Source organism: Oratosquilla oratoria, chromosome 23, assembly GCF_046742065.1.
Source record: "Oratosquilla oratoria isolate Oo_2021 chromosome 23, ASM4674206v1, whole genome shotgun sequence".
NCBI lineage: Eukaryota > Metazoa > Arthropoda > Malacostraca > Stomatopoda > Squillidae > Oratosquilla > Oratosquilla oratoria.
The window spans coordinates 17,520,804-17,539,536 of record NC_134799.1 but is presented as its reverse complement, the minus strand read 5'-3'; the positions used below and the strand labels follow the sequence as shown (position 1 = coordinate 17,539,536).

The window sequence follows — 18,733 nt, the reverse complement described above, 5'->3', positions numbered from 1 at the left end:
CATCATATTTCATAGCTTATAAATTTTGTATAGCGTATTTTAAATAAAATTTAATGGAATTTTTTTATTTAATTGTATGCAATATTTATGTAATCTTTGTATTGTAAAGAAATAAACAACAACAGTTTTTAAAATAAAAATGTTCACTCTACCTTTATTCAAGTTAGTATGCAAATATGCCCCACATGTTCGAACCTCACAAGAAATTCTAAAAGTATTATGTTTTTGGCCAACTTCATCAACCACGCTCAGCAGGGTTGCCAGGTTTTCTACAAGGAAAAATGCCAAGTTCTGACAAAATGCTGCCAAAAAGTTTTTAAAACATGCCCCAAAAATGCCAACCATTACATTTTCTAATATTTTTTTTTGTATTTTGGTTTTACATGTGTAGTTAGAAATAATGTACAGTATATAACTACAATTACAATATGAAAACGATTTTTTACTGTTGCCTAGCCAATATAATACAATACCACATGATATAACCAAGATCAAGTAGTTAAAAATAATGTGTATAACTACAATTACAATATAAAATATTTTTCTACTGTTGACTAGCCAATATAAAACAATGTCACATGATATGACCAAGATCAATTTATATCATTCATGTACATCATCATTTAATTCTAGTGGTACTGTAATAAACCACCATCCTTTGAAATAAATCTACTTCAAGACTGTGTGAAAAGGAAAGAAAGATATGAACTTCCAAAATAAAATATATTATACTCCGTATTATGTGAGAAAGAAAAAATACCAATAACTAAAATAAAATGTATTACTCCATACATTACGTTTAAGTTCCTAAGTAAACTTTTTGGTATCCTCTACAATAAATTAAACCAGTTTATTAAACAACCTCATAGAGACTCTGATATACATAAATAGAAAATACATTTGTGACTTTTCTATTGTGTCTAAATATAATCAAAAGCATCATCAGATTTAGAAATGTTTGGTGCACTACTGCGTTATTACATATTTTCACTAAAGAAGAGCTGAAACATCCTTTGGCTAGGCACAAAATCTTTACAACATTTCCCACATGATATAACCAAGATAAATTTATATCATTCATATACATCATCATTTAATTCTTGATACAAGTAAAAGAGTGATCTCTAATCACGACCGGGTATTTAAAAACGCCCCCCAAAAATGCCAAATTCTCAAAAATGCCACCCGACAAAATTTCCTGCCAAACACAGTAAAAACATTCCAAAAATACAAAATTTGGCATTAAAAACGCCAATCTGGCAACTCTGACGCTCAGTGATGATCTGCATTCGCAGAACATAGATGGCAGGCTAGCGGGAACCACGAATCGTAGCTGGGGTCGGTAATTTTGCAGAGGATAAAATTGTTGCTTCTCTTTGATCAAATTACATGAAAATCACACCTTTTAAAGAAAATAGTTCAAATAATGCAACCATATGCTAATTTGTTACGGTATTTGTAGCTGTGGTCGGTCATACTGCAGAGGCTAAAACATAACTTCTCTTTGGTGAAATTACATGGAAATCACACATTTTAAAGAAAAGAGTTTAAATAATTCAACTATATGTGGTCTATTACACTAATAACACAACAATAAGAAACTTAAAAGTGTAGTTTGATCCATACCACCAGTAATCATAGACGGCGGGCTGGACGAGTCGTAGCCGGGGTCGGTAAAATTGCAGAGGATAAAAACGTAAGTTCTCTTTGATCATATTACATGGAAATCACACACTTTAAAGAAAATAGTTCAAATAATGCAACCATACATATATAGAAGTGTGCATTTGAGCAAAACCCGTCCTTGTTTGTATTGTTCGGCTTTTCTCGGTTTTCTCGGCAATTAGTGAGACCCGTCGATTGGAGGGTTAGTATCAACATTCATTTTGGGTAGTAACTAGACCCCGATTTTAAACGAATGTCGAGTGACTTGGTCCGTAGAGATATCACTAAAGTCCCTAAAATACTGACCGTATGAAACATGCAGTCAGTACACCATACGAATGCTTCACCCCTTCAATTCATTGAGAATACGAATATGCCCGTGTCTTTATAGTCTCGCAATGGTCGTGTCGTTCCAAACAAACATCCACGAACTCAACCAGTGGGAACCACGGTGACGATCTCCATGTATAAATGGCGTGGTGGAGTGTCAAATTTGTTAAATGAAGAAGGAACAACTGCACATTATATATAATATACCGTATAAACAGAGGTAGGGATGTTTGATATGCGTTAGGCTAGGTTTATATAATTACTGGATAACTAAGAAGTGTGACGTTGACTTTCTCATGGAGTCATGATCATGGACATGATGTAAACGACTGGGATGATGTACATTTATTTTACCTTTTGCATTATTTTGCGTCTGTGTTTACTCCATAAAGGTAAAAAAGGAGATAGAGGTTGTTATTTATGAGAAAAAAAAACCCTCCAGAGATTTCCCATGGCCATGTTCGAGGCCGTTAGCCAGAACTTGACTAGGGAAGGCTGAACTTAATGAAAATTACTAATCTTGTATAGCACTTACGGAAACAATAACAGCAGTGTTGTGACACCACTGCTGCATCAGACACTGACTGTGATCATCAGTTAGGGCTAATAGGGCATTGGACATCATGTATGGGTCATGCAGTACAAGCTCATGCGGATGGCACAAAGTTGCAAGATGATAAACTAAGGACATATGTTTGCAGCAAAGAATATTTGAGAAATCCATTAGTTTGCACTGAACTGTTAACTCAATTGTAGTTTTATTCAGACAATATATATATATATGTATATATATATATATATATATAGAATATGTAGGGCGCAGATTCTCACTAATACACACTGAGTTAAACACGAGAGCATTTTGGCACTGGTTAATCTTCTTACTGAGATTTTCAATTTTCCTCACAGTAGGTCTCATTTCAGGAGGGTGGGCAAATACAAGCCTTCCATAGTCTTCCATATTTAATTTACGTTTCAATTTCAGGGAGTCATCTTCAGAATAGTTACAAGAGAAAAGTCACAATTTTCAAAGCTACATGATTCACAATTGACAATGGTGTACATACAATGGTGTACACCATTGTCAATTGTGAATCATGTAGCTTTGAAAATTGTGACTTTTCTCTTGTAACTATTCTGAAGATGACTCCCTGAAGTCAAAACGTAAATTAAATATGGAAGACTTGTATTTGCCCACCCTCCTGAAATGAGACCTACTGTGAGGAAAATTGAAAATCTCAGTAAGAAGATTAACCAGTGCCAAAATGCTGTCGTGTTTAACTCAGTGTGTGTATATATATATATATATATATATATATATATATATATATATATATATATATATATATATATATATATGTATACTAATAGAATGATATAAATGTTGGAATGTATGACTGACTATATATATGACTTTGTATGACTTGGAGGTGACTGAAATATTATTTTTAATTTTTGTGCTTGGTAGTATGGAGTAATAAAACTTTCTTTTAATTGATTTTGAAAATTAATGAAGCTAATTATTTGTTTAATTTAAGTAACATCTTTATTACATTCTTTCTAGGAAAATACTGTGGAGTTAACCATGGAACAAGTCATGGAAGAGGAACCCTCAGTGTTGGCAGGCTCTTACATGTGGCAAGTCATTAACTATGCTGGCAATTTTCCATTAGATGTTGTACGTTCTCTGCTCGGGGCTTACCGGACAATGCACACAAAGGCACAATTCCGTGGTATGTATAAACAAAAATTGTAAATATTGGAAAAATATTTGTGGGGTTATAGGCATGGCTGCTTTATTTTTTTCTCCAGATCTTGGGGAAGTAGGATAATTGAAACACTGTTGGAAGAAGTTCCCTTAGTATGAGGATAGTTGTACAGCTTTTTAGAGATGCAGCACACACACAGATGTATGTATATATATATATATATATATATATATATATATATATATATATATATATATGCAAAGTAAACCACTTGGAAAAAGAAACTAACAAGGTCTACTTTGCATAAGTGAACACACGTACCAGTGTTCTTATTAGCATATATATATATATATATATATTCACTAGAGCAAAATGTAACAACACATTTGTAAATCACAAAGAATCCACAGTCATAGTAAAAGAAAACTTGGGAGAATGACTTCTATGTATCAACTACTGGGACCTGCAGGACTCTTGCAGGAGATCCTGTGTAGTGGATTGATTGACTGGTAGTGTCTTGACCCATTGACATGGTGGCAAATTTTATGGTTTCATGGTATCATTTGACTCATTAATTTGGTTTAACATCATGAACTCCATCTCAGAAAAGGCAAGGGCATTGCCTCAATATGGAAGAGTTTTTGAGTCCAAGAATTTTATGTATTTCTATACTATGAACTCACTGCCAGGCAGCCTCAAGTTGCCAAATGCTAGATAATTTTAATCAATTGAGTTGTGGTGAACTCTGTACTGAAAGGGATAAAGTAATATAATATTATCAATAACAAAATGACAGAGGATGCCACCATGTTGAGGTGTTAAGCTCCTTCCATCCTGAAGGAATGCTCATCTTATTCTCAAGTTAATGCCTGGTTCATTGAATTGTATTGTACTTTTCCTGCCCATTCTTATTCTAGAAAGCTCCAGAGTATCTCTTCACTGAGTGACTTGTGAGCTAAATGATTGGGCAGGGTTGGTTTCCTAGGGACCACAGGGTAAGAACCAGGGTAATAGATTAAGTACCTTTTTGACAGCTGTTGTTGGTTCCACCGCAACATGAATTGATTATAACACTAAAGGAAAAGAAGAATCTAATTACCTTCTCAGACTTTAGCCAGAGGGCCTCCTCCCCAGTTATGTTGTGGTAGTGTCTGAGTGGTGTCAGAGCTTGACACTGTACTTGATCATGTATGAGGTGGTCTGGTACAGTGGGCAGCTTATCTTCTACATTGCCTAACCATTGTTGCTATGTCATAAATGATGTATGTTGGTTACACCATAGAATGATCAGGACTTCTTTTCCTGGTCAAGCCTTTTCACACAAAGTTAATTAATAGTTTAAAGTAGTGGACATGTGCTGCTGATCGCTCTAGTTTTTATCAGTCATGTTCACAGTGCTATATTTCTTTTGCAGGCCTTCGTAGAAGAATGGGGAACCATGTTCTCTGTCCAAAATGCAATACTCCCTGGATTGCAGGGAACACTGTGACTCGATTATTGCCACAGCCACGTAAGTGTAAGGCAATCAAGAAGCTTCTTAGGTGGCAGAAAAAGAATCCCAAAGGACTTACACTGAAACAGAAGAAGATCATAGAAGCTTATGAGTTAAAGAAAAATACTCTCGCCATTACTTGCAGCGCTTGCAAGAACAAATTTACTGAACCAATGAATGTTCCACAGAAATCAGCAGTAAAAGAAATAGAAGTAGTAGTAAAGAAAAAGAAGAAGAAAAGGAACAAAGAAATGAATGCTGGATTGTGTATTTTGGAAAACCAGGTTGTAAATGTGGATCGGTCAGGTACCATAAATGAAAGAATAAAGCTGATAAGTGGAAAATTTGAGGAAAGCAATGGGATAGATAGATCATATATAACTAAAGCTTTCTCCATTAGCACACATGGAGAAGTACCACAAAGAGAAAGAACTAAAGGACTCAGTGTGATGAATGGTGTGGATTCTGTTATATCAACTTCCGATAATCCAAGAATACCACTAAAGGCTGAGGAACAGAGTGAGAAAAGTGAAGAAACTGACTTGACTCTTGCAGAGAGGTTGGAGGAAAGTATTCCCAAGCAGACAAACTCTAGCTTATCTCAGGATTCTGGCTCAAAATGGCCAGGTGCTAAGACCAGTTCTAAGCCAAAGTCCAAACCTAATTCAAGACCAGGGTCTGGACCAAACTCAAGGCCAGGGTCTGGACCAAACTCGAGGCCTGGATCAAGGCCTGCAAGTCCAAATGCAAAGTTAAAGAAAGAGAAGGCATTAAAGATAAAAGGACTTCAAAAGGCACTGTCTCTAGACACAAAGAATTGGGAAAAGGACAAAGGTAAAAACCTTCATGACTTTTTGAGTACATTATTTTGAAATATTGTGCATTCATGCATGCACATTAGATACCTTTATCATGAAAAACAAATTCTTTATAGATATTAGCTGGGTGGTCTAATTTAGACTCTAACACCATATTTTACCATTGTACATGCATACCAAAAGGCACTTTCCACTTGGGGGTGACATCCACCACACCCACTGCCCACCCAACAAAATCCATAAATTTCACTGTCAGCAATAAAACAAACTTCAAGCCTGAAAAATTTGGGTTTGTTGTGTGACAAAATTTAGTTTATGATGGAGAAATGATCAAACATCTATATTCCTATACATTTGTATCCATGATTAAAAACTTGTATATACAACTTTTTCTTCTTATTTAGCCTGATAGTCTCTACTGAATAATTTTCTCATGCAAGTGATGCTGAAGTTCTATTGTGTATTTTGTCACAAACAATCAGCACTTGTATCCTTTGGGACTCGACCACACTGAAGAGGTGGAGTCCTCAAGGTGGTAGAGTGAATGATAGTAGAAATTCAACGTGATCAGTTTATGTGTGTGTGGAGATTAGTCTTTATTCACAAAAGGATGCTGCATGATGAGGTCTGTTGGTGGTGAGGAACCTACACCAAGAGGTGCTGAGCAGTTGAGGCTAAAGCCATTACCTTTGGACTTTTGGGGGCAGGTAACAGTCACTTTAGGGAATCAGAGAAGTGTGGTATTTGAACACACAACTAAGAAAATGCAAGGCCAGCATGCTTCTGATGATGCACCAGCAGTGCATACAGGTTTGTTGGGGTGTCACCAAATTTCCTAAAGTACTGACTACATAACACATACATAGCACCCCATATAGAGGAGTTGGGGTCATTGCTGAAAGTCCATGTGGGTTTAACTATTTATTATTATTATTATTATTATTATTTTTTTTTTTTTTTGTAAAGTTACTGTAAACAGTGTTGGATTCCAATTATTCATTTGGATTTCGTCCAAGATTGGATGATTTGGTTAGTGTAACTAGCTTAATCCTCCAACTTTGGACAAAATCCAACTGAATTGTTGTAATTCAATCATTACATTGACTAATGTAACCATAGCTTATCCTGGTTGGATTCAGCATTTTTCTGATTCTGACACATTGTTTACAGTAACTTTACAAAAAGAGCCTATTAGTGTAACTGCAGCTTTACCCTTCCAATTGGGCAGTACAAAGTTGATATTTGCTTTAGTTAGAACCAGATTAATTCAGGTACAGGAATATCTCTGACAAACTACACCATCATGACTATTCAGCCCACCACGCAGCATTGAAACCATATAAACACAGAATAGACCTGGGCACAATCAAATTTGTCCTGGATGCAATCACCACACAGAATACACACACATCTCGTTTTACAATGCCCTACTCTAACCTTACCAAGGCAATGATGCAATACTTCTTCCTTGAGTGACTTGTGGGTCAATTATTTGGTCGCTGTCGGTTACCTGGAGGCCGTGGGTCTCCTGCAAGAGATACCTGAGGCACTGGATAAGTTGAATAGATGCTTTTGATAAAAGGTCGAGTCGATCTTAGCATATTTTTTCACAGACATTTATCAGTAACACAGCGTTGATAAACTTGCTATTACGATATTCTCTGTTATATAAACACCATTAGTGAATTTGTAATAATTATCTGGAATACGTGTCACTACATATCTCGTACTTAGTGTGCCAATGCATTTATGACAATATTCAAATTGTAGTGACTGTCTCAACCCGATCCCACAATAGGTAGTGCAGACTGCATAATTACGTGGATAAATTATTTCCTGATGTATCACTGTAGCTTAGGAAGGAAGGCAAATTACCAGTTTTGAATAATGTACTAAATCCTAGAAAGTGTAGTCACCCCTATATTTCAGCTAACCATTACAGTTTTCTATCTCTAATGCCATTCTCTTTGAATATAAAAAATTTCAACGTGTAATTTTGAAATTGAATATAATGACCTTAGTTATTTAGAGACCAAATTACCTTTTAATATTTTAATGACTATTATGAAGATATTATGACCTTAGTAATTTAGAGACTAAATTACCTTTTAATATTTTCATGACTATTATGAAGATATTTGATTTGCAATTAATACTCACTTACGTGGTCAGACCAATTGCATCTGACGTAAGTGTTACACGATAAACAATACTCGAAGTTGACGTATTTTGAGTTCTGTCAGTCCGCTTCACTAAAGAATAATGCTGATCACTTCAGATCTCCTATACCTCCTTTCTTCTGCCTTAATGCAACTTCTTCGTCTAGGATTTCATCCCCAAGGATAGAAGCTCTAATATAGCTGACGAATGACTAAATCTTCCAGCAATTACCCACACAACCCTCCATGTATATATATATATATATATATATATATATATATATATATATATATATATATATATATTACAAAGGATTACAAAGGCGGAGCATGCCGACAGGAGACCTTTTGGTCCATATCTAGGTCACTTTCCTACGCTGGCGTGCTTTTGATATTTTGTTCTACCTAACGACGGGCTGGTTTACTAAGTCAGAGGCAGTTTCTCTCCCATTATACATCTCATTTATATCTACTTGTGTATTATTGAGTATATGAGAGCATCCACAACAGAAAACGATAACCATGCGACATATTCATAGTCTGATTACATAATAAGGAAGCACAGAAAGCCAAGACAAAAATTCGTTAGAAATAAACAACATCGCGATTTTTTTTTTTATCAAAACTTTTTTTTTACAGCTAATTATTTTTACGAGAAAAAAAGAACAAGGCAAGGGTCGGAGGCATTTTTAGAGTCAGGCTGCGACACTGAGGGGTAATTATTCTCATTATATATATATATATAATGTGTGAAGAAAGACTAGTAAAGGTGTGGAAGGCAGAGGTAGGAGTGAACATGAGGGGTCGACCTAGGATGAGATGGATGGATGGGGGTAAAAGGGGCATTGGGAAAGAGGGGAATGTCTGTTGAGGCAGGATGGGAGAGGACAGAAGATAGGGGTGAATGGAGAATGGTAGTGTATGGATGATGGTGTCATGCATGAGGAGGAGTGGGTGGGGGATGGGGGTGAGGGAGTATGTATGAGAAATAAATTGACGCAGCTCGAAGGGATTTCTCCCCGTCTTCTCCTTTTCTGCATGAGGGGACGGAGAGGGGGGGGTCGCCGATTTAATGAAGCGGCCTTGCTGTGGATGTGCTGTGTCTTGCGGCACTGCTTCTGACCCAGGGCAGTGGACAAGATGCAGGGATGACGCGTCATCCAGGAGGTGCCAAGATAATAGGGAGGAAAGAAGGTGGAGGGGAGTGGAGTATGTAGGGGATGGGATGGGTGGGAGTGATTTTTATGCCTTTGTTTTTTGGTTACCTCCTTTGTAAGGGGGAGAAAGACTTTGGTATATGTATGTATATATGTATTTATTATATATATATATATATATATATATATATATTTATGTATATATATATATATATATATATATATATATATATATATATATATATATATATATATATATATTCACATTCACGTTACAAGAGGCGATATTGACAACCAGGATGGAAACAGGTTCATTCATTCGTAAAACCACTCCCTACATTCCTCTCTTTTCACTCGCACAAGAAAGACATTTTCGACTTTCGACGCTGGAGGAAGATCTCTGGACGAAATTCCACAAAATGCCACGATGTCTATTAATATTATATTATTATTATTATTAATTATTATTATAATTTTCATTACTATTATTATTTTTACTATTATTATTATATCTATTTGATTTATTTATGATTATTATCATTTGGGGGGGGGGGGCTGGTACCCGCTAGGACTTCAATCTTGTCGGTGACGAGGTCACGCGTCGATGTTGGCACTCGGACCAAAGCTGGGGGATACATGTGCATCAACAGGGAACTCCTGACGTGATTTAATATGACCTGACATAACCTAACCTTGCCTGACTTAACCTTACCTAGCCTGACCTGATTTAACCTGATCCAACTTGACTGTACCCGGCCTAACTTATGTTGACCTAAGCTAACTCAACCTAACCTTGGTGATATATTTGTCCAGCTAATTAATGTCGTTCAATATTATCTATTATAAATTTGTGGAATATATATATGTATATATATATATATATATATATATATATATATATATATGTGTGTGTGTGTGTGTGTGTGTGTGTGTGTGTGTGTGTGTGTGTGTGTGTGTGTGTGTGTGTGGAAGTGTCTCCAAGGATCGTACTCATTTTCTGCAGGTACCCTTCTTTTGTCATAAGAACATACACCGCGGATTTATCTGCTCTCCTAACAACGATGTGCTCATTTTTCTGGAGTTCTCTGGCGGCTTTCTTTAGGTTCTCGTCGATTAACTGACTTTTGAAAGAGCCTTGAGACTTACCCGCTTCAGACAACAAATCAGCTGGTAAGTTGGGGGTTGTGGAGACTTTACCAAGCTTTTTCCAGGGCATAAATGTTCTCCAGGAGGATCTCAATCTCCACTCTCTTCTGATGGCGACCTGGTTTTCTCAGAGCGTGGCAGTGAAGACCCAAGTTCAAAAGCTTGATCTGGTCGGGTGTAGGACTGTAGTTAGAAAGGTTGACGTAGCCATCTCTGTGTTGAGGCAGGTAGAGGGGACCATGGTTAAGGTGGATAAGTTTCTTCAGGGTTCTAGATTCAGTGGATTGGTGAAACTGCAAGAGGATATCGCGAAGGGAGTTGTCAATAAGTTGACGTAAGTCTACCGGGATTGTGTAGGTAGACCATTTGTTTTTAAAGTGTTCTAGCTCGGCATCAAGCTTATCACACTCTTTAGTTTTGACATCTTGCTGGTGTCGGAGGAGCTTCCTCCGGTACTCCAAAGTGAAGTCTTCTAGGCGGACTGCTGGGTCATGAGTTTTTATATTCGTAAAGGTAGGTAGCAGATCTTCCTTAATACATATAGAATTAAATTTGACCGCTGCTTGTGCAAGAATAAGCTTCTTGTTAAAGGATTCAACCTTTCTAATAGTGCTTCTTTGTTCCTCATTAAGTCGGAATAAAAGATTGCCGAAGTTCATATTGTATATTATACGACGTTTCGCCCTTCTTAGAGCATTTTCAAGTACATCTAAATGGTAATAGAAACAATTTATATATATGACAACAGGTGAACTGGGAAAGCTTATACAAAATAGTGAAGAAAGATCAAAGGTCTTATGTGGGAATTATGTCCGTGGCGCTCCGTGGGGTGCTGGGAGGGCCAGTTGTCCACCCAGTGAAGCTAGAGCCACGGAGGTTGTACCTCCCTGTACATTTATGGATGGAGCCTTCTCTCGAATAAGGAGGGCCTCCAGGATCTCAAGACGATGAAAGTTGTGTGCGGAGTCGATTATCTTTGTATTTTCCACCAGGATCTTTCTAGTCAGGGAGGAGTTGTGTTTTTCCGAAAAAAAATTCTTCGGGGCACCAGCTTGTAGATGGCACGTTAATCTTCTGGAGAGAGAAGTCGTCGTCATTCCTATGTAAGACACACGACGAAGCTTACAGTCTTCGTGCGGGCAGATGAACTCATAGATGACATTACTCCTCCGTAGTGGGTTGAGGTTACGGGTCGGGTTATTCCGCAGGATGAGGTTTGACGTTTTAAAATTCTTAGGAGGTGCTAAGATGGGAGGGAGGGTGGAGGGGTGTGGAGTGTTTTCGGGGATGAAATGGGTGGGAATGTTTTTGTGCCTTGTCCTTTTTGGCTACCCCCCTGGCAAGGGGGAAAAAAGCCTTGGTATATGTATGTATGTATGTATAATAAACCCGAAGCTCCAGCTTTTCTCCAGGATCGGATGGTTGTACACCGCGTTCAACAATTTCTCTGAGGATTCTTTCGTCCGTTTGGTAAGCCGTACTCATGAAAGATCTGTAATTGAGAATAATTGAGGGGCGTTTCTCGGGAGGGATGGTGTCATGCTTTAGGTAGTTCTCCATTTTTCGTTGGATGACTTCTTGTACGTCCTTATTGGGGAATCCATTGTTAATAAGGACTTGCTGCAAGCGTTGAAGCTCTTAGTGTAAAAGAGGTCATGTGGAGCAGTGCGTGAATGCCCTGTTCACGTATGAACGTATGACGCTTTTCTTGTAGGCTGCAGGGCATTCTCCATCCGCATTTAAACATCTACCCTCGTTCGTGCTTTTAACGTATACAGTGGTGGTAAATCTATTTACGTCGGGCTTTACAGAGATATCTAAAAAGGGCAAAGAACCATCAGCATGGTGTTCACTTGTGAAGTTGAGACAAGAGTTATTAGCGAATGCCTCACATAGCTCTTGTAGATGTTGTTAGGAGAGCAGATAAATCCGCGGTGTATGTTCTTATGACAAAAGAAGAGTACCTGCAGAAAATGAGTACGATGCTTGGAGACACTTCCAAATTCCAAAGAATTTCCCAGGATCCTTCCAACAAGTTGAAAGTGAAGTGTAACAATATATATATATATATATATATATATATATATATATATATAATTTATATCTATTATAACATTATACAATTAGCTATTATCAACTAGTTATTAATCATAAATCAGTTATTGATGTTTATTGTCTGGTTGTATTGCAAAGTATTACAGCTACTCTATATGGGGGCGCTTACCCTTCACGTGTGTGTGTGAGATTCACCACGGTCTTGGAACACGTGTTGGACCTGTCATTAACAGCTATTACCCTTCTGAATGAGACCTCAGAGCACAGATATGGCTCAATCTATGGGTAATGATGTGATTTTCTCTCTCTCTCTCTCTCTCTCTCTCTCTCACACACACACACACACACACACACACACTCATACACACACACACACACATACGTACAGTCATACACACACATACACTCATACAAATAGACACACATAGACACACGCATACACAAACATCTCCTTGCTCACCAGAGTTGGAGTGCCGGTTTGGAGGGCAGCGATGCTGAAATTTTCAGCCCTGGGTAGGACTCGAAATCGGATCGCTGAATTAGCAGAAGAGACCGGTGTGTGTGTGTGTGTGTGTGTGTGTGTGTGTGTGTGTGTGTGTGTGCGTGTGTGTGTTAGTCGTGATCTTCCACTTTACACATTCTCCCTCCGCCAGTAGCAATATCATGGCCAGTATTACTCCATGATGATCGCAACGCCCAAAACAAGAATGAGAGCGAGTCCGATTGAGCTACTGACCAGGATAACACACACACACACACACACACACACACACACACACACACACACACACACACACACACACACACACACACACACACACACACAAGAACCGGGGTTCGATTCCCCGGCCGGGCGGAGACAAGTTGAGTTTGTCTCCTTTCACGTGTAGCCCCTGTTCACCTAGCAGCGAGTAGGTACGGGACGTTAGTCAAGGAGTTGTGACCTTGCATTCCCGGTGTGTGGAGTGTGAGTGGTCTCGGACCTACCCAGAGATCTGCTAATAATGAGCTCTGAGCTCACTGCCGTAGGGTGGTGTCTGGCTGTCTCGAAAAGAGGCTGCAGCAGATCCGAGGTGAATACACACACACACACACACACACACACACACACACACACACATATATATATATATATATATATATATATATATATATATATATATATAATGTGCATGTATGCGTGTTTTCTGTTCGTCCTCGTTCGTGCATGGGCGTTGTGGGGAACATTTGGGGACAAACGACGACACAATTATAATTTTTTCCACTGACGCCTTCTATGAAACTAACTAAAAAGTCGACATTAGTATAAGTCGACATTAGTATATTTTCGTTCGTTTCTCTTGAATTTCTACACTATCTTAGCTAAACTAACGTTAAAAACCCTAAGCCTGTCATAGCACAATCTAATCTAATCTGACTTACTTTACCCTAAATCGTCCAACAAAAACAAATACAAAATAAAATAAATAAAATAAAATAAAGTAAAATAAATAGAAAATAAATGAAATAAAATATCAAAATAAATCAACAAAAAGAAAAGAAATAGGATAAAATAAAATTAGGATAAATAAAACAACATTATATAAGATAAAATTAGATTGAATAAAATAACATTATAAAAGATGAAATAAAATAAATTTGTCAGATTGAATCAAATAAGATTAAGTTAAACTGAATTATATAAAGATAAAATAAAATCATATTAAAAATTGTATTAAAAAAAATTGAAAACGAAATAATTTCTGCCCAGCCTGGCCCAGCTGGGGGTCAGGAAACAGCCGTGACGTCATCTACGCGTGCCAACATCACATAGAGAGAGAGAGAGAGAGAGAGTCGCCATATTGGAGAAAGGGAAAGTCGCCCGGCGGCGGCGGCGGCGGCAGCGTTGCAAAGATTGGCGAGAAACATTTTACAGTAACAGCATACCCGGGCTGCAGAAGAGGACCCCCGTAAGGAGGAGGAGAGAGAGGGGAGGGGAGAGGATGGGGGAGGTATGTGGTGGGGGGAAGTGTAGGGGGAAGGGGGGTAGGTGAGGGGGGAGGGAAAGTGTGGGAGGTAGGGGAAGTGGGGGAGGAGGGTAAGTGTGGGGGGAGGAGGGTAAGTGTGGGGGTAGGAGGGGAAGTGAGGGGGAAGGGGAATGTGGGGGAGGAGGGAAGTGTGTGGGGGAGGGGAAGTATAGGGGAGGAGGGAAGTGAGGAGAGGAGGGGAAGTGTGGGAGGAAGGGGAAATGTGGGGGATGAGGGGAGGTGTCGGGGGAGGGAGAGTAGGGAAGTGTGGGGGGAGGGGAAATGTGGGGGAGGAGGGGAAGTGTGTGGGGAAGGGGAAGTGTACGGGGGAGGGTAAGTGTGGGGGGAGGAGGGGAAGTGTGGGAGGAAGGGAAAATATGGGGAGGAAGAATAGGGGAGGTGGGGGGAGAGGTAGGGGGAAATGGAGAGGTGGAAGGCGAGAGGAAGGGTGGGGAGGGAGAGTCGATGATGGAAAGAGAGTTGGATGAAGTTTGATGAAGAAACGATGGAGAAGAGGGAAAAGGGCAAAGTCGTGAAGAGGAAGAAAAAGTGGAGAAGAGGAAGAGGAGGTAAAGGAGAAGAGGAATGGAAGGGAAGAGGAAGAGAAGATTGGAGGAGGAAGAGGTTGAGGAAAAGGAAAAGGAGGCGGGGATTCAAGGCAGGAGGGCGATGGGGATGAAGAAGAGGAAGGGGAGAGAAGGGAGGACAAAAGTGAAGACGAAGAGGACAAACAGGACCAGAAGAAAGACCAACAGGAGGAGGCACATATGCTTTTAAACATAAAATACGACTAAATCAGTTGTCAAATAATCAATCTAGAGAAAATTCTAAAGTTTCAAAAGGCTTCGTCCCTAGAACACTATTCATATCCACTTTATAAATATATATTTGCTGATAACATAAAACTGAATAAGCCAGTCATGACTAAGATCAATAATGTATTCAAAAAAGATACAGACACGCTGGAATGATGATTTGAAAGGTGGATGATAAACGCAACCTTGGCGAGTGTAAAAAGTGTTACGTACTAGTAAGAGGAACACTATTTGAATTTTAAAGTCACATTGAAAAAATATATAAGGTGGAGAAAAATGTGTGTGTGTGTGTGTGTGTGTGTGTGTGTGTGTGTGTGTGTGTGTGTGTGTGTGTGTGTGTGTGTGTGTGTGTGTGTGTAGTTCAAAGGATACCTTGATTTTTATTCTCTGAAATACGATCAGTTGAACGATATTCATCAGGCAGCGTGTATGTCAAAATGTCGACATTATAGTGATTTTTTTGCGTTCAGATTAGGTTTGCAGATAAACAAGATTAACACGAAAGTAGTGTTCAACATTCATAACAATTGTTTTCAGTGTTCAAAGTAGATTTGCAGATAAGAGTAAAACCAAAGTAACATTCCAGTCGAAAACTCAACGTGCAGTAACTATAACAATAGACGATGAGAATCTCGATGAAGTTGAAGTGTATTCATGTTAGATGATAAGATTAATGAAAATTAGATAAAAATGCTCATCACAATTGGTTAGTAAATATTTGATGAATATATAGGAGCATCCTAAGAGGCTGTCTACCTCAATGATGCGTAAAGTTTACAGTCAGGATGTAATACCAGCTACGATCTATTAACCTAAGACCGGGAGATTGACGAAGGCGATGGGGACGGAACTGAGAAGAGCCGAATGTAAAGATCAATGCTGAGAATAAGGCTGAAAGAAGAGTTCAAATTGAATGAGAGAGCAGATTGGCGTGAACGATATTGTGGAGGTGGTAAGAGAAAGTGGAAATGTACATTTAGGAAAATAGTCTGATAAGTGGATGGAGTTAAGCGTGTTACTGACAGGACGCCGCGAGATGGAAAGCATGCAAAAGTAAGACCAGATTGAAGGTCGAGAGACGAGATGAAGTTTGTAGGAGTTACGTGGCAGAGGCTGGCACAGTCGTGCGATTCATGGAAGTGTTTGGGAAAAGCCTGTGTTCAGCAGTAGACTACGAATGATTGATGGATTGAGTGCTCTGAGGTTCAAGTAAATTTCTTGGATCAGTATTCTAAAGGCATACGAGTACGTCAGTTTTCAAGGATCCACAATGGAATGGTAGAAGCTCTGGTAGACTGCAATCCATAGAGTTTTCAAGGAGATCCGTTAGATGATTTTTGCTGCATTTATTCTTATCAATATATATATATATATATATATATATATATATATATATATATATATATATATATATATATATATATATATTTGTGTGTGTGTGTGTGTGTGTGTGTGTGTGTGTGTGTGTGTGTGTGTGTGTGTGTGTGTGTGTGTAAAACACTGAATGGGTCCCAGTGATTAGAGATACATTTTAACAACCACAATGCACTTTAATTCTAAGCCATCAAAGACCAGCATGCAGAAATTGAAATGTGGTACTGCCCAGGACTCGAACCCGGCATCCTCATGATAAGTGCGGCAGTGACTTACCAACTAGGCTATCAATCTCTCTTGAAAGCCTAGTTGGTAAGTCACTACCGCACTTGTCACGAGGATGCCGGGTTCGAGTCCTGGACAGTACCACATTTCAATTTCAGCCTGCTGGCCTTTGATAGCTTATAATTAAAGTGCATTGTGGTTGTTAATATATATATATATATATATATATATATTGATATATATATATATATATATATATATATATATTGGGGGGCTTTTACTATATAGATGGCGTGGCACGTTCCCCCACCCCTCCTCTCCTTTTATCGCCCTCATTCTTTCTCCCTTTTCATCTTCCTCCTTTGTGCTCTTTTATCAGGAATGTTCCAGTGTGTTCACTTCCTTGCAGGGAACTTCGGTTACGGGGTGCCAACTCGAAAATAAAAATAAATAAATAAATGAATAAATAAATAAATAAAAACATCCTCAAACTCCATTCCCTATTTTCTTTCTTATATTACACCTCTGTGGTAAGGTTTATACCCCATTGTGGTTTCATCGTATCCTTTTACGTATTTTAGGAAAGTTATCAGGGAATAGGGAGGAAGGGAGGGAAGAAGGGGGTGTAGAGATAAAAGGAAAGGAGAGAGGGAGGAAGGAGGGAGAAAGAGAGAGAGAAAGAGATATAGATAGATAGATAGAAAGAGAGGGGAGAGAGAGAGAGAGAGAGAGAGAGAGAGAGAGAGAGAGAGAGAGAGAGAGAGAGAGAGAGAGAGAGAGAGATAGAGAGAGATAGAGAGAGGGGGGGGTGAGGGAGGGAGAGAGTGTGGGTGGGTGTCGAGCGCAAGGAGACCTTTTGGGATTTGGTAACCCTGGAAGAAGCATTCTTGGAGAGGATAGTGGGAGGGGGGAGGGGAGGAAGGGGAGGGGGGGGGCGGTGGTGTCACACTGCTGTAAAACTTTCACCCTCTTTCCCCCTCCTCCCCCCCCCCTTCGTACAAGGTGTATCCCTTCCCATGCTTTCCCATCATCTGTAGTGTCTTTTCTTCGCCTTCTTTCCCCCCCCCACCTCTCGCATTTCCACTTCCCTCTCCTCAATGCTTCCTCTTCCTCTTTTTCCACTTTCCAATTCCTCTTTCCTTCCCTCTCTCGCACATTTCTCTACTACACACAATTTTCTCTTTCTATACGTGTCCCTTTTCTCTCTTATTTCTGTTCGTACATCATTCCCAACGAAAGCAAAATACACACGTCAGCATATATAACATACAAATTGAGGAGACAGCAAGGGGCCATAAGGCCTACATCAGGCAGTTACATCTCCCTTACCCCCTTTCATCCCTTTCCATAAAGTTATCTAATATTATCTTAAAACAACCAATTGTTTCAGCGCTCACTACAAGGTTACTAAGTTTATTCCATTCGTTAACCACTCTGTTGGTAAACCAGTTCTTGCCTATTTCCTTCTTAAGTGGTTATCACACTGGGCTTATACAGACTTCACCAGCCCCGACTGTTGATAGATCGTTTGTTTAAAAACGACCTCTGTTACAACATTTTCTTTTTCAAATCTCCAAATATTAAATTACCTTTCCGTCATATATAGCAAAGCTCAATGATGATCTAAAAGATTGTAAGCCTATACAAATGTTAGACAAGATGCTGTAATGATTATAATTTATTTTATATTATTTGTTTTTGTTATCATTTGTCTGTTTGATTTTCATTTATTATTAGTTACATGTCAATTTATTATTATTCACTATTTACCTGTATGTTTAT

General features: G+C 38.8%; 1 protein-coding gene across 2 annotated transcripts; it reads left to right on the top strand.

The window, feature by feature from the left end:
* Positions 1 to 1,570: 1,570 nt before the first annotated feature.
* On the top strand, positions 1,571 to 6,400 carry LOC143037998 (uncharacterized). Of its 2 annotated transcripts, none has more exons than XM_076206798.1 (3): positions 1,571 to 1,696; positions 3,560 to 3,728; positions 5,119 to 6,400. In XM_076206798.1, exons 2-3 carry the CDS (start codon positions 3,581 to 3,583, stop codon positions 6,066 to 6,068), a joined length of 1,098 nt encoding a protein of 365 aa, XP_076062913.1. In that variant the 5' UTR covers positions 1,571 to 1,696; positions 3,560 to 3,580; the 3' UTR covers positions 6,069 to 6,400. The 2 variants fall into 2 exon arrangements, with proteins under 2 accessions (XP_076062913.1, XP_076062912.1); XM_076206797.1 differs by lacking the exon at positions 1,571 to 1,696 and adding an exon at positions 1,893 to 2,215.
* The last annotated feature ends 12,333 nt before the right edge of the window (positions 6,401 to 18,733 follow it).